Source organism: Candoia aspera, chromosome 4 (genome assembly GCF_035149785.1).
Source record: "Candoia aspera isolate rCanAsp1 chromosome 4, rCanAsp1.hap2, whole genome shotgun sequence".
Classification (NCBI taxonomy): Eukaryota; Metazoa; Chordata; class Lepidosauria; order Squamata; family Boidae; genus Candoia; species Candoia aspera.
Window position 1 is genome coordinate 30,561,196 of NC_086156.1, and position 16,541 is coordinate 30,577,736.

The 16,541-nt window shown below is 35.7% G+C and overlaps 1 protein-coding gene across 1 annotated transcript; it reads right to left on the reverse strand.

Moving 5' to 3' along the window:
- Positions 1 to 1,318: 1,318 nt before the first annotated feature.
- On the reverse strand, positions 1,319 to 8,943 carry AGR3 (anterior gradient 3, protein disulphide isomerase family member). The gene is made up of 7 exons (XM_063303723.1): positions 8,841 to 8,943; positions 8,335 to 8,398; positions 8,078 to 8,130; positions 6,828 to 6,904; positions 6,635 to 6,698; positions 5,163 to 5,246; positions 1,319 to 1,461 (listed from the first exon to the last, which is right to left on the reverse strand). The coding sequence occupies exons 1-7, from the start codon at positions 8,941 to 8,943 to the stop codon at positions 1,412 to 1,414; spliced, it is 495 nt and encodes a 164-aa protein (XP_063159793.1). The 3' UTR covers positions 1,319 to 1,411.
- Between the last annotated feature and the right edge of the window lie 7,598 nt (positions 8,944 to 16,541).

Here is a 16,541-nt window from a genome sequence, read left to right on the forward strand (position 1 = left end):
CCAAGACCCAATCCTAATAGGGATAGCCACATATTATCACCAGCAACAGAAATAATATATCCCTTGATGCCAGATGCTTGGATACAAGAGTTATTTCTATGGGCACTTGGTTTGGCGAACATGGGAACAGAATGCATCTCTTTTTCTATGATAGATCTGCCACTTGCAATGCTGTACTCATATACTTCATCAAAAGAGGATTTGAAAATATGAGACAGTAAAGAAGCCTGTGAAATATTTGGCTGCAGTTTTTTTTATTTCTTTTTTGAAACGGTCAGGCAATACAAAATGCTGGGAATATTTTGTGCAGCTCATTCAGTCATTTGCAACATAACCAGAGCTTCAAATTAAGTCACTTATTAGTGAGTCCTTCCTACTGAACTTGGTGAGATTAATTTCTGAAGGACCAATTTGTTCTTGCATTCTAGCAAATGAGTTTTTTTTCCTTTCTATCCTATAAGCTTGTTTCTACACAGCATGGCAAGGCTGGGAGTTAACTACTGCTATTGTAAATTAATAAACATTTGTGTCTTACACAGTTCTACACAATTGTATTTATTTCTCTAAGGCAGTGTTCCTCAACCTCAGCAACTTTAAGCTAGCTGGGGAATTCTGGGAATTGAAGTCCACCCATCTTAAAGTTGCTGTGGTTGAGGAACACTGCTCTAAGGAGCTTAAGGCAGCATAAATGTGGTCACCGCTCACGTTATTCTCACAATGTCCTTGTGAGATAAGTAGAGCTGAGCAAAAATGACTAGTCCAAGTCTATCCCTAGTCATCCAGTAAACTCTATGGTTAAATGGGGATTTGATCCCAGGTTTCCCTAGTCCCAGTCCAACAGCCTAACTGCTATATTATACTGACTCACAAGGAGCTAGTGTTCACTTTGGACTTCTCTAAACTGGAAGCACCAGTGGATTGTGAATTAGGCAGTTGTACATGGAACAGAAGCATCTCTCTCTCTAGCAGCAGTATCTACAGAAAAACAACAGCTTGCCCAGGTTTGCAGTGGCCTCTATTAATGCAGTATAAACTGATGCATATATTTAAAAAGACTTTGATGTGCTGCAATACAACACAGTTCCTTTACTAAATCTGTGTACTTGTATCCTTGGCGTAAAACTTAGAGATTCTCCAGTAATATGGGAAAATGTCCTGGGGTGTTTCTTCTTCACTGCAATATGAAATCCCAAGGAGTGAAGTATCCTGATCAACATCAAGTCTTTCTCGTCACTGAATTCTGGTATTATTGTAGCCACTATTATTTTCTTCAGCAGATGTGAAATGAGCTTGCAGTGATGAAATTCCAAAAAGGGAGAAGAGAACTGAGTGGGCTGAACATCTTTGGCAGATGACTTTTCTTGGTCCACATTGCTTTTTTTTCTGTTGTGATTATTGATACAGCAATCATTTACAGTTCAGTCTGAATGAGACGTAATGCTTTCTTCATATTCTCAATTACTGAAAAAAGAAGATGGTAAAGTGGTTTGGCAGTGTCATAATTCAAGGAAAAGAGAGAACAGGGAAGTTATATGATTAATCTAATGCCTTTAATTTTCCAAGTATTTTATTTATTATTAATCTGTTATTTACTAAAATATTTATAATGTATTTTAAAAAATAAAAAGTGACATGCTATACAGGAGAAGGGACAGAGTAGAACAGAAGAAAGACCACAGAAAATTCAAAATAATTCTGAAATTTAGCCACCATTATGAAAATAAATAGCTGTTGTAACTTCTTTTGGTAGGACATTCCACAACATCAACAAGATAGACAACAATGAGATAGCCTGTTCTTTAGCCAAAGGGTGAGATACTGTGGCCTTCAATGCCATACACAATATATAAATCAGTTGACAGGTAGTTGACATTTTCCACCACACCTGAAGGCGGCAAGTTAGCTAAAAGGCATAGGATTTCCGCCCCTAAAGGATGGATTTGGCTGCAGGGAGAGATGATCCAAACAAATAATAGCAGCTGCAGGAGCTTAAAAGGTGGCAGCTGGGTGGCTAACAGCTTCAAGGTCTGGGGACTGTACAATTCCTATACTGAAACATCTGCACTGGGTTACCAATTTCTTGCTGGGCATATTTTCCAGGTACTGCTCCTAGACTAGGGATGCAGTCCCTAGGAGACGTGCTTGCCTCCTGCTCCCTTTCATGTGGAAAGGCAATAAAAACGTGTCACTTTTGCCACATCTGTGGTTTTAATTTCTATCTTTGCATTGTAGTTTTTAAATTTTGTTTTCATTTTATTGTTTGTTTTCTGCCTTGCTTCTCCACTTCAGCATTTGCCACTGAAGTTACCTGCCTAACTCTGTTAATGGTAGGGCAGGCCTTATAAGCTTACTAAGGCCCTGTTTCTTAAAATGCTTAAACCAAGTCAGCCCATAACCCAGTGAAATTGCTTTATTAGCAGCACATAGACATACTAACTTGTCAAAAATCACAATTTTGGGAGAGTCTGCCTACTTTCTCTGATATCCTATGGACACTTGAGCCAAGAGATTTATTCAATTACTGTTGTCTTGCCAGGGTCCAGGAAGACAACAAAAGGTATCCTTTGGGCCCTGCAGGCAATTGGGGTGTAGGAGGTATGTTCAGTGCTGCCAGGCCTTGGTGGTGAGTTGTGTAATGGAGAGTCTTGCTTTTTTAACTGCTCTTTTTCTCCAACTCTTTCTGAGAACTAGGTAGGCAAAATAAGCAATTATCTTGGTTTCTGTAATCACACAACATGGCTGATTGGCTAGGGTTAGTTTAATTGTATAGAAGATTGGGCCTAACCCACTTTGGGGTAACTGTCTGGATCAATTTGGTGTTCCTCAATTCACTAACTTTCCAACTGACTCATTTAAGCATGTCTTTGGATCAGGACCTTTTCAGACAGTTTGATGTGATTTCATGCAATGCTGCAGATACCAAAAAAATTAAAATCCTACATAACTTAGAACATTTTTTAAAAATTAAGTATCCCAAACCTCATGAGATTTCTTGTGAGATTTTAGACATGTCTTTGGATCAGGACCTTTTCAGACAGTTTGATGTGATTTCATGCAATGCTGCAGATACCAAAAAAATTAAAATCCTACATAACTTAGAACATTTTTTAAAAATTAAGTATCCCAAACCTCATGAGATTTCTTGTGAGATTTTAGACATTTATCTTTATTTATTTATTTTAAAAGAAGGTCAGTGGGTACTATGTAGTGTTTCCAGAAATGACTACAGGTAGTCCTCGCTTAACAACCACAATGGGGACCAGAATTTTGGTTTCTAAGTGATGCAGTCATTAAGCAAATCTGACCCAATTTCATGACCTTTTTTGCCATGGTCATTAAGTGAATCACTGTGGGCATTAAGCAAACCACATGGTTGTTAAGCGAATCACACAGTTCCCCGTTGATTTTGCTTGCCAGAAGCCAGTTGGGAAGGTCGAAAATGGCGATCACATGACCACAGGACACTGCGATGGTCATAAATGTAAACCGGTTGCCAAGTGCCCAAATCATGACACGTTACTGAGGGGACGCTGCGATGGTCATAAGCGTGAGAACCGTTTGTAAGTAGTTTTTTTCAACACCACTGTAAGTCTGAGCTGTCAATAAACAAATGGTTGTTAAGTGAGGACTACCTGTATGCTCTTAAGTTGTATGATTATCAGGAAGGTGTAGGGTCCTGAGTTGTGGTCATAGAATGTTCTGATGGTTCTTGCACAGTTCTGTTTTATGCCCCAGAGATGCCAATCTGACCATTCCAATGATGGTTCATTTCTAGAAGTGAATCTCCTAGAACAAGAAATGGTTTGTGATGTTCTAGACATAGTCCAATCCTGTTTCAGGAATGATTCATCATTTTTCAGGAATGTTTTCTGTCCCAGAAGAGTCACTTCCAGAAAATCCTGGACCATCCATTAAAAAGCTAGATCAGCATGTTCTAGAAGAAAAATGGAACATTTCAGGGAACACCAATAACATGGAGTTCTACAGTCCAAATTCCGATGTGCCCATAAACTATTCAGGCACATTATAGCTAAGCAAGATGATAAATCCAATCAGAGGAGGAGATTATTGCAAGTGATGCTTTAAGATGCAATGTGGCATAATATATTGTTGATTAACTTTAATTTTTAACTGAAAACCTGGAAAGAAAGATGTTAAACATTAACAGTACAAGCACACAATAGAATACAAATAGCAGAAGTAAATAAGTCTTAGTCCCTCTATGCTGTAACCCTAATGCTGTAGGATTATAGCAACAAACACTTAAAACAAGGGGGCCTCTTACTGTACAACATGAACGCTTTGCAAACTACTGCCTAATCCACTTTTTACTGTTCCTTGCTGACATAAGAATCTGCATGACTGACTGAAATCTTATCTTCTATCCAGGTTCAGTTGTCTTTCCCCCCACGGCTTTTATGGCCTTTGGACACAGCAGCTGGGCTTTCCTTGCAGGTAGAGCAAAAAAAGAAAACCTTCCCAGCCATTTATGAGCTCAACCCAGCCAAGTAAACAGCCCTCCTCCTTGCGCTCAACAGAGCCCAGTTTGTTCTGCCTCCACTTTTATCACGAGCAGCACAAAAGGCCACTGCAGAGAATGGGAGATCTGTCCAGGTCTCTCCATAATTTTGAGAGCAAACAAAGTGTATATGAGTACTTTGCATGGTGCCTGGGTGATATCATTATTCAAATTTATATAGTCACCCATCTCATATGTAGGACTGAGGGCAGCTTGCAAACAATTAAAGCAAATATGAAAACAAGAAAAAAGAACAGTATAACAATTTAAAAAACAAGGAAAAAATATAAAAGCACATAAAAAAATCAATACAAATTTATAAAATTCATAGCCGAGGTAATCACATCCAACAATAATACTCAATGTAATCACTGTGCCAGCTCTGCCACGTTCCCTGGTCCCCATGCCCATTATTGGGGGCTAATGGAAATGAAATCCGAAATGTCTAGTTTATATGGCTTTTTCATTATCCTGACATAAAATTAAATTAAACCTGAATTAAACCTTTTTATATGTACTCAGCAAGGCCTAGCAGTGCTACTTAATTTCCCCTCCATGCATTTAATATACTCCTGGGAGAACACTCCTGTAAGTACTCCTATTATAAACACTGTGAATGCAACCCATTGTGGAAAAAACTTACACACAGGCAGGTCTTGAGGCTCATAAGTATACAGTCGATTAGAGTACCTTCCAACGATATCAGCCCTTACTGTGAGAGAAGGATCTGGAAAAGCAATAAAACGTTGCTTGCAATAGTCTTATTTTTAAGTCATACTAATGTATAAGCACCAGTCAGAATTCGGAGAGATGCTTTTCACCAATTTAATGATATTCATGCAATTCAGGTTCAGAATGTAAAAGTAATCAGCCACTACATTCAAAGTGCATTAACAAGTGACAGTCACAGTCACAATTCCCTCATGCTTTGCTCAAAAACTGTACCAAAAATGCATGCTATCATACATTCCCCAAAAGAATATGTTTGGGAAGTTGTATTTTTAAAATATTACCAGCAGTTGAATTCAGAGTAAAAAGTATATATTAGTAATATTTTAAAAATATTACTGTATATTTTTGGAATTCTTAAATTGTTGGAATCTGTGCATTTGTAGACTCAGATTTGTTGTAGGGAAAATAGGAAGAGGAAGCTCTATGTATATATCTGGCCTGCAAGAAAGGCCAGATATAATCAAATCTGTATCAATTCAACAGAGCCCGACAAAAGGGAATTATGCTCAGTAAATTCTTTAGAGATCTGAGTCTACAAATGCACAGATTGCAACAATTTACTGTAAAACAGAAAATTGGACGAAACAGAATAATACATTAGCACTTGCAATACTGATAAGAAGAGATCTTGATTCTTCAACAGATTCTCTTCTCAGTCTGAGATTAGATCCTAAGTTTTCTATAATAGTTTATAGGGCAAAAACATAATTTGCTGATCTGGCCATGAGAGCAAATTATAGTTTTATATGAAAGCAGGAATTTAAACAGTTGAAGGGTGAGAATAGGTAAAGGTGATATCTGCACGTAAGGGCTTGTCATCACTGTCATTGAGCAATGGCACTAAGTGCATTAAAAAAAAAGAAATTAATTCAACATATTGAGTAGGCCCTGAAGCCTTAGACTGAGTATGAATCAGATCACACTGTATTTATGTAACATTGAAGTAATAGAAGTTTGAAATGTTCATTATCTAGAGAAGACTAAGGTTTCCATCTATGATGGATTTAATCTCACTTTGGAATGCTACTCAAAAATAAAATTCCAGAAGGCTAAGAGTCATGTTACCACAACATTCTGAGAGTTGCAGTCCCAGCACATCTGAATGGCATCAAGTCGGGGAAAGCTGAACTGGGATATCCATTCATTATCCCATGCTTCTATATGCACACTTCTGAAGAGTGGACTGATTTCTCTCCAGTCTCTATCATTCTTATAGAGAAGTATTGGTAAAGATTGAAATTCCATTTTGTACCTCACCTGCTCTATAGAAACAAGCAGCATTTCTCAGAAAAGAAACACTTGATTGGCCCCAGTAACCAATAAAAGCTGTATTTCACAGGGGTGAAGCTCCAGGTCATGGACATGGCTATGCTTGATACACACCTACAAACACAATTCGAGGCACATATTGTCCATCAGGTGATAAGTTCTTGTCAGTTGTTTCATGCTGTCAAGAAAAGTTTAAAATTGCTATTGTTATTAAATTGTCTTAATAAGTCCCTAAAGACCACAGATGTCATAATCCTCATTACCTTCAGACACTGTTAAATATATATCTATATTGAAATTTCTGTACCATGAGGTTGAGCATGATGAAATCATTCTGACACATCTCTTGTATTTCTTGACTTTCTGCAAAGACCTTCTTTAATGCTGCAGAAAATGAAATACAATTGTTATCTTAAAGAGAAAAAAGAGCCAGTCTTGCAAGTCTTTTGCTTTGTTAAAACAATGTCTGATACTTTCTATACTGATACTGACATGTCACATCAGTTCTGGGAACTGAAGTCCATTGAACTCGAAGTTGCTCAGGTGAGAGAAGGTTGTCTCAAAAGCTTTGAGACTCAAAGACAGAAGTCCATGGGTATCTTCTTTGCAGGCAGTGATCATATTGCTTAGCATCAATGACAAGTCGAGAGAGACTACCTACAGTTTAATTAAAAGCTGTCCCCTTGACGGGTTTCTTTTAAAATTGGTATTGAGACAGAGCCAGACAAAAGGGCATTATTCTCAGTAAATTCTTTAGAGATCAATGTTATGCAGCTGCACCCATCTCTGTCTTTGGTTACAAGATGAGAAAAACAGAACAACATAGAACGTGTTTTGTCAGTACTTAAGAGATAACTCCATGTTTCTTAATGAAATCTACCTTGCATTTTTTTAGCTTTGGTAAAACAAAGGAAATATGTATTAGAAGAGGCATCTCATATATTTTGCTTTGCTAATTGTTTGGGCTGATGTATCTTTATTTACATTCAGCAGCACTATGTGTAATGGGGATTATTTCTTGGTAAATGTAAAGGGGATTCTACTTAAAAGAAGAATTTAATTTTAAAATGAGAACTACTTACATCAACGTTTATCCAGAAGACATATTTTGTGAAGTTGTTTCTTTTAATTCAGTGATTTGTAACATGGTGCTCATGGGCATCAATATGGCCAAGATATCCCCTGGTGCCTACCAGGCTTATAGCCCCACCTGAGCTTTTAAAAATATTATTTTAATAAAAATAAATAAATATAAAGCTGGCATGCTGCAAAATAAAGCACCAGCCTATAGCATCATCCTCAGTAATCACTTGTACTCTCCTCTTTAGCAGTAACATCTAAAATATTCTAAAATGTAGTTCTAATTCTCAAAAATTAGATTCTTATTAGAAACCTTGCACCAGTTACTCCAAACTATTTTTCCTTTATCATAGAGCAATAACTGATTTGGAATTTCAGAGTCCTGAATGTACCACCATAGAGGAATACAGTTGAGGGTTATATGTTTGCAGATACATTGCCCAGAGCTTCACTTTAAATCAAATTGGTTTGACATACCTTGACAGTATTGACAGTCCTCCAAATGGTGAATAACCATCAGTGGCTTATTACTTTTTCAAAGAGAAAAGAAGTATTATGTTAAATGAAAATACACTTTTCCTGTCATATGAGATAAGTACCATGAATAATACAAAATCTGTAAGTGATAAATTAAAACCTATTGACAAGCTACAACAAGTGTTCCATTACAGGAGCAGAAACAAAAGTAGAAAACTCTGCTGGTTTTTCCCAAACCATTATACTTTTTTTTTTACCTTTGTTTTGCCTGATAGAGACCTTCTTCATATGTTTGTACCCAAGTTATATCATCTCCCCATCCTAGGAGAATAATAGGTTCAGGTGGAGTTATTATGTATTTAACTATCCTCCATATATTTTATATAACACGCTGAAATGTGTTAAACAAAATTTCTTTCTTTACTGTGGATTTTGTACATTGACTGCTTAATAGGGAAAAATTATTGTATGTTAGATTCTTAGCTCATTTCTGTAAGGGGCAGGAGTACCAAAATACACCCACAAAGAGGTAGGATTATATTAGTACTTTCATTTTTTAAAAAAATGTAGAGTTTGACCATCAGAAGTATCACTCCACTCTATTTTAGATCAGGAGGAGCCCAGTTTTATTTCCAAAACAATTTTCAGAGAATTAAATTTTAAGACATCCTCATCTTTGTATAATTATTTGTTTTGAGTGAGTTAAAAATTATTGTATTATTAGCCTGTTTGGAGATGTAGAGACAGAATGAAATCATCATACCTCTCGAGAGGGTCTGGGGTACCTTCTTTTCCTTTCCGATTGCCATTGCAAAATTGGATGAAACAGCAATTAACATGAAAGGTAAGCTCACTGCTGAATGCATATTTCCTTCTTTCTTCGAGGCAGTCTCTGATAATGAAAATAAACCCAACTTTTTATATCCTGGTATCTTTAGAAGGCATCCTTGCCATGCTATCAAATATATATTCAGTATATTCCACCGGGTAGAATAAAGTGAAAAATTCATAATGCATTATGGTTTCATTTAAGACAATAACAATAACTTAAGATAGTATCTAAGACATTTTATAAAGTTTAAATCACAGATATTAAATAGTTAAAACACTGTTCTTTACCTGACAGTGGCCAAGAATTGAACAGACTATAGACAGTGTCTTCATGTTGTATCTTTTTTGTAGTGGTATATTCTCATAAGAGCCCCTTTCAATCTTTTGAATAAGTTGGGATTTTAAAAATTAGACAGGGAAACATTTTCAAAAGGAAACCCAGAGAGAATGTTTTAGGTCCATGATATTTAAATTCAATGTTCCTTTATTAGAAATCTGATGCAAGTCACAGCAGAAACTGTTGTGAGATTAATGTGAAATCAAAATTACACTGTAGATTTCCATATATGTTTTCCCAGGATGTTAGTTATTTTCTGTATTGATAACATCTAAAAAGATAAGATGTACAATGGCTCAAATAAAAAGTAAAATTACAAGTAGGGATCTGTTTGGATAAAGCAGAAATAGAGAACAGTCTAATAGTTTAAAATCATGTTTATGTGGAAGTATTTGAATTTTTAAAGGGATAATTGAATTATGGTAGACAAAAATATCAGTGTAGCAAAAAGCCCTCGGGTTTTTTTGAACATGTACTGTAATTCCAAATCTAGTCAGAAATTCAGGTGTAAGGTTAGGTCAACATCTACATAATGAATCCACAAACAGGGTTCTTAGTTCTGCTATAGCTGGTAAGTTCTCTCAACAACATTTCTTTGTTCCACTGTTTGTGACTTAAACTTTTTATTTGGAAATTCTGGCATTGTAGGAGTCCTTTCATTCCCACAAAAAGACTGCATGTTATTTATTCTTTACCATCCCATTAAAGAAAGAGACAGACAGCTGCTTTTGGAACATTAAGGGAAGTAGTAATTAAACATATTGAGGAATTATAGTACATTATGATTATTTGGAAATAAAACTTGCAGTTCAGTGGTGCTTTCTTCCAGGTTAAATAAATATATGATTGCAGCACTGATATTTGTTTTATATGCTGCTTGTTCTTTTATCTTTGCAACCATGAGAAGCACCTACAATTCAGGGGTTCCATCTGTTAGTAAGGGTGCATTTATCTTTATGGCCAGTCCAGGACACTGCTTCTTTTCGCATTCATTTCACTGAGTGCTAGAAATTCTATACCATGCTCATGTTATTATTGAGTTGTTTTTATTACATAACTGTCCTCACTGTTGTTATTAAAATGATGTGATTTATAGTTAACAAAGGAAAAAATAATCCTTTCCTAGAAAAAAAAAGATAGTTCCGTATAATTTATATACCGGGTTATGAGTTAGATCCACGTTTGTCATAAACTAGCTAGAGTGATTTAGGAGGTCTCCTGTAAATATGGGTCCAAGCCTACAAGTAAGAGTATTGTAAACAATAAATGCGATATTGAAATCTGAAATGTTTTTTTTAAAAAATTAGCAATAACCATTTTTAACACATTTGTTTCTAAAGAAATATAGCTGATTTGCTAGGATAAAATATACTCAGTTTCACAAACTATTGTAGGCAAGATTCTCAGTGCAAACTCTTCCAAGAAGTAGCTGTTTAATATTTTTCCTAATACTGCATAATAATAATAATAATAATAATAATAATATGTTCCTTAAAAGCTACATATGTGTGTATATAATTTTTTAAGTCTGTAAATGTAAGTCTGTTGATGCAATGAATTTAGTCTTTTGTATCTATTTCCATTATAGTTCATACATATACAATAATAGGCTGTCTTAACAAATCTTTAACAGAAAACTGCTACATGTAATTTTTTCCTGTCTGTTCATTTGCTGATTTGCTGATTATGGTTTGGATAATTTGCAATAAAATATTAAGACTTGGGATTTTGCTCACCAGAGTTGATCGGTTGTGTTGGTGAAAGTTCGTCCCAAGGAAACAGATGTTTCAGAGTGAGTGTGATTTATAGACCTGTGATCAGCTGACCTGCCCAGCCTCTTCATCTGGATTTACAACAATGTGATCACTTGCAAATGAGATAGTAATAACCAAATCTGCCTCTCCTTCTTCTCCCTGAGCATCTCAATTTTGCAGGTTCACATTTTGGCATAGTGAATAGTTGGATTTCTTGTTCCATTTTTGCTTGTATCGAGTATCATTATATTGGAACTGAAAAAAAGTAGTGCTTTGTGTGTCTGTGACTTTTCCTCCCAAATGGTTATGGTCGGGCTCAAGTTCAGTGAAATAAGAAACCAGCAATGAAAGTTGGAACTGTAGGTGCTATTGTTTCCAGTGAATGACTGAATTCAATGGTACTCTGAGATCAGGGATGCAACTAATAGGAAGATACAAGAGTTACTTTGTGGGAAAGAATGTAATTAAGAAATCGGGTGGGGAAGTTGTAAATGTAGTTCTCAGGAGGAGTAGATTATAAACTTTTTAAAACCAGATAATTAAAATAAAGAAGGGTGAGGAAGACATCAGTTGCTTGAATAAGTTTTAAATAAAGTCCCCTTATTTTTGTTGGTTTGGTTTCACAGCACAGTTAACTTTGATTAAACACTTACATTATTTCTGTTGTTTGGGAGGGCATTGGAAACTATATCCTTGGCCAGGATCCAAAGGGCACTGAGAACACAATACTGTACGTCAACCTGTTTCTTCATAACTTGTTGGGAATTTATTTATTTATTTTCTATCCCGCCTTTATTATTTTTATAAATAACTCAAGGTGGCAAACATACCCAATACTCCTTCCTCCTCCTCTTTTCCCCACAACAACAACCCTGTGAGGTGAGTTGGGCTGAGAGAGAGAAACTGGCCCAAGGTCACCCAGCCGGCTTTCATGCCTAAGGCGGGACTAGAACTCATAGACTCCTGGTTTCTAGCCCATTGCCTTAACCACTAGACCAAACTGGCTCTTAACTAGACAGATTAACTAGATTAATATAGATTAACAGGTTAACTAGATTAAAAACAGATTAACTAATTAACTAGAAAAACAGCCAAGACTTTTATGGGAATGTTGATTATTATTAAGGAAAGTAGATGGACCTATAACAATAAGGGAAGCTTGTGAAGCTATTAATAAGACTAAAACAGGAAAGGCACCTGGTCCAGATGGTCTGCAAGCCTCAAAACATTATTATAAATGTTTTGAGGATGAACTTTTATAACCTTTACAACAAACTATAAATATTATTTTACAAAATCAAAAGATTCCTGACAGCTGTCAAGAGGCCAATATAGCATGAATACCTAAAGAGGCCCAAGACCTGACTTTAACAAGAAGTTATCGACCAATATCTTTACTGAATAATGACTATACGTTATTTACCATGACTTTGGCTGAAAGGTTGAAAATAATTTTATAGGACTTTATTCATGAAGATTATTCATGAAGATGGGGTTTTGCCTAAAAGACAATTATGAGGTAATATTAGAAATTCGTTGGATATTCTGGAGTATTTGGAGCAACACAATGAAAAGCAAGCTACAGTGTTGTTCTTAGATGCAGAGAAGGCCTTTGATAATTTGAACTGGACTTTCTTGTTTAGACTTCTGGAAGATATGAACTTTTGAGATAATTTTATTTAATGGGTAGATCAATTTATACCTCACAGAAAGCACAAATAATTGTTAATGGAGAATTAACAAAACCTAGTGAGATTCAAAAAAGGGATGAGACAAGGATGCCCACTGTCTCCAGTCTTGTTCATTTTAGTTCTTGAGGTATTGAATAGAGATATAAGACAAGATGAGAGAATTGTGAGAGTAAAGATTAAAAAATAAACCTTTAAGTTAAGGGCATTTGCTGATGAATTGGTGGTAGTTTTGGAGGATTTGTTAGAGGGAGTAGAAATATTAATGGGAAAATTAAAGGACTTTGGTATGCTAGCAGGTTTTAAGAGTAATAATCAGAAGACGAAGATGTTAACAAAAAATATGAAAATAGAAGATCAAATAGAACTAATGGAGAAAACTGGTTGTAAGATTGAAAAAAAGTAAAATACTTGGGTATTACTGTGACAAATTTGAATTGTATGTTATTTCAAAATAACTATGTTAAGACATGGAATGAAATTAAGAAGGACATGCTAAGATGGGAGATGTTAAAATTGTCACTGTTGGGGACAATTTCTGTGATAAAATGAATGTTTTGCCTAGAATGATATTTTTGTTTCAGACAAAACCTGTTTTGACAACTGAGGTACCATTTAAGATCCCACCCAAACTATTTTTGATGTTTGTTCACCCAGGAGTGAAAAATTGCAGAGAGCAGTCTGTCCTAGTACAGTCCTGTGATATGCTACCTCAGTTCCCAAAACATCGTGATTGGAGAGTCCTGAAAAATGATTCACAATGCTGGGAAACTAAAATTATCCAATACAAAACCACAGGACCTCTGCTCTTGTCCTTGCTTGTTTGCTCTCTTCCCGTATAGGGAGAACTTGGGGAGGAATATATCAAATTTGTCAGGATTTCTGTCTTCCTTCAAATCACTAACAAAGCTTTGGAAGAATTCAGATTCAAAGAGGTTGTGGTCACGATCCCCTGCATCACAAATTAGGCAACCATATTTTAGCTGCGATGTGATATGTACTTAGAAAATTGGGATCAACAAGTAAAGCATGCTTTACTGTAGTTAATTATTATTGTATCATTTGTGTCTATCATATCATATTTATATCCTCTTCTTCTTTACCATCTTCCTTAATGAATATTATAGTTTAAAATAATTTATCAATCATTTATTGCAGATTGGGCTTGAATTTTTCTGTGAAGAGTGATTTATAGAACAGAAGATGACTGAATTTTAAATAATTTATTCAATCTCATTTTAAAGTCTTAAGGAGAACCTCAAACTCCCTGAAGGGCTTAGAACAGTTAAAAAAAAATCTTGGTAACTGCTTTTTAGCATACTAATTTATTTATTTTGATGGAAAAGTATCAATATGAAATGAACAGTTTATGTAATAATAGCTATAGAGATGCCACTGCTCAATACTTTTGATTTTTTTGTTGTTGTTGGCAAGCTGTTTTTTCCAACTTTTCCTGCAATTGCTGGGATGTTTAGAGAAAGCTTTCTTGCCCTGTGCTGAGCCTGCAGACTTTCCAGCCCAGTACAAGAATGCCACTTTTAACATCCTTTTATAATTTTGCCTCAAGCAAAGTGAACAACAGAAATGAAATTTACCGTTTATTTTTTATGCAAGGAGCGCCATCTCCTGGCATATAGACAGCCACAAACATTTGTAAGGATTAAAATAATAATTATAACTGTATGCGCAAAAAGCTGATACAACCAACTGTGGTTATTTTTTAGTACTGACATTTTGATTTACTTTTCTTCCCAAAATAATCTTTGTTGTGCTACTAGAAGGAAAAGAATTCTTGCCTTTATTCTTCAACTTGACTCATGTTGAAGAGTTTTGTAGAGTTCAATAAATAATTTATCTTACATTTTTGAAGATTTCTAATTGCAGCACGAACACAGGAAGGGTGACTCATGGCTGTTTCCTGTATTCATTCATATCACTGACACATGAAACCAGTCAGTATAAGATTCTGCTACTTTACACCGTAATTAAATCATGAGGCTGAACATAGACATTCTGTTCAAAACCTGATTTCAACAAAGCATTTGATAAAATCTGTGATTTTTTTAGTTAGCAAATAGCTTAAATGCAGACCAGATGCATTTAACACTGACATGTATAATTGTGCCAATCATTTTATTTATAAGGAGTCCTCCCTACCCATCCTTAGAAGTGTCCTGCACTTCAAAAATTCAGTGGTATGCTATTCAAGGTTTTTATTTGCTTATTTTGGGACTGGGGTAGGGGTGTTCACAGGAAGGTGTCAAAAAAGTTGAGATGGCAGCAACAACCATGTGATCAAATCCATGTTTATATGTGGTGCCACATGCATAAAGTGGGATTGGGGCTTTGATAGCGCATTGCAGCTGCCATCTTTTTTTTTCCCCTTTTTTTGGGGGTGGCATGCTGTTATAGACTTCACTTAAAGTGAAGTATTTCAATTTAGCGCAATCATTAAAAACAAGGACTGGTAGGTAATTGAGATCTATTTCTGGAGGAGTAGACATCTTTGAACTAAAACAAATGATGGTATTTTCTCCAGAAGGATGATACTGTGCTTCTTTACCTGTAGTACTGTAAAATAATGAGTTATTTTTACTCACCAAAGTTTCTCAAGAACTATTCATGCGGCTGAAAGAGTAGCACTAATGTGACTAAAAGCAGTTGATCAAAATGTAAGAATAAAGTTTTAGTGATGAAGCTACCAATTATTTATGTATAAAAATTTGCAGCAGATGGAAGGAATCCAGAGTAGACTTCAAAGTCAAGTTATGGGGGATTAGTCTATGCAGAGAAGTCACTGAGAGCTTCCAGTTTTCTGTCTGCTATGAGAAATAAAAAGTGATTTAATTTCCCAGTATTTAAGTGGACCCCAGGATGTAGTGGCAGCTGTGAAATGAATCAGCCAGACTTCTTCCTTTCTGTCCCACTTAATATAGGGCTTTTTAAAGCCTTTGAGAGGCCCACTGGCAGGATGATCATAGGAGCACATGCTCCCACCTATTTTCTTCTTGCTTTATCCTCCATCAGTCTAATTCTTTGCTCCATTGTCTTCTGTGCTTTGAAGTCATTAGCCCAGTAATTGAGAGTGTGTGGGAAAATCTGAAATACTGAAATAACTCTTGTTGTTAGAGTTGAGCTTGCCTGTTTTGTTCCCTTGAATGAAAAATATTGATTGATCTGATGATTACAAATGCTGATCCACACTTTAGTGCATTGCCCCATTGCCCCGCCTTTTTTTTAAAAAAGCAAAAAAAACCCTGAATTTGCAGTTATTTTTTTTAAAATATACAATGGAAGCTTATGCAGAAAAGCTGCAAATGTGAGAAGAACAATGAGCAGCCACTCCAGAATATTTTAGACTTTTTTTTCATGCTCACCTTTATTTTTATTTTATATTACAGAAATGTTTTGTCAGTATTCTTGCTATTCCATATAGTTCCCATCATGCCTTAATAACCAACATTCACTGGATGCATTACAAAATTATTTAAAAGCTATAAACAAATGAAGGCAAAAATAGCACAACTTATTTGTTGTGAAGGCACTGGGATGACTTCTAGAATGCACACTATACAGGACCATTCCTGAGAAGTTTCCTGCAAATGTAATTCTTAAAAAATGCAGCAATCTCTAGATCAGTATTTCTCAACCTTGGGAACTTTAAGATGTGTGGACTTCAACTCCCAGAATTCTCCAGCCAGTGTTCCCAAGGTTGAGAAACACTGCTCTAGATAGTTAAATTTGTCTAGAACTCAACATAAGGAAGTTTTGTCTTGAAAATGCTCAGCTATACCAGAACAATACTGTGAAACTGGAAGGACCTACAGATAACCGATAAAAGATGGCATGTGCTA

Coding starts and splice junctions, on each gene's coding strand:
- AGR3 (XM_063303723.1), bottom strand. CDS start 8,943: ATGCATTCAGCAGTGAGCTTACCTTTCATGTTAATTGCTGTTTCATCC. Junction 8,399..8,840: donor ACCCCAGACCCTCTCGAGAG/GTATGATGATTT, acceptor TTATTCTCCTAG/GATGGGGAGATGATATAACT. Junction 5,247..6,634: donor GCCTCGAATTGTGTTTGTAG/GTGTGTATCAAG, acceptor TTGCTTTTCCAG/ATCCTTCTCTCACAGTAAGG.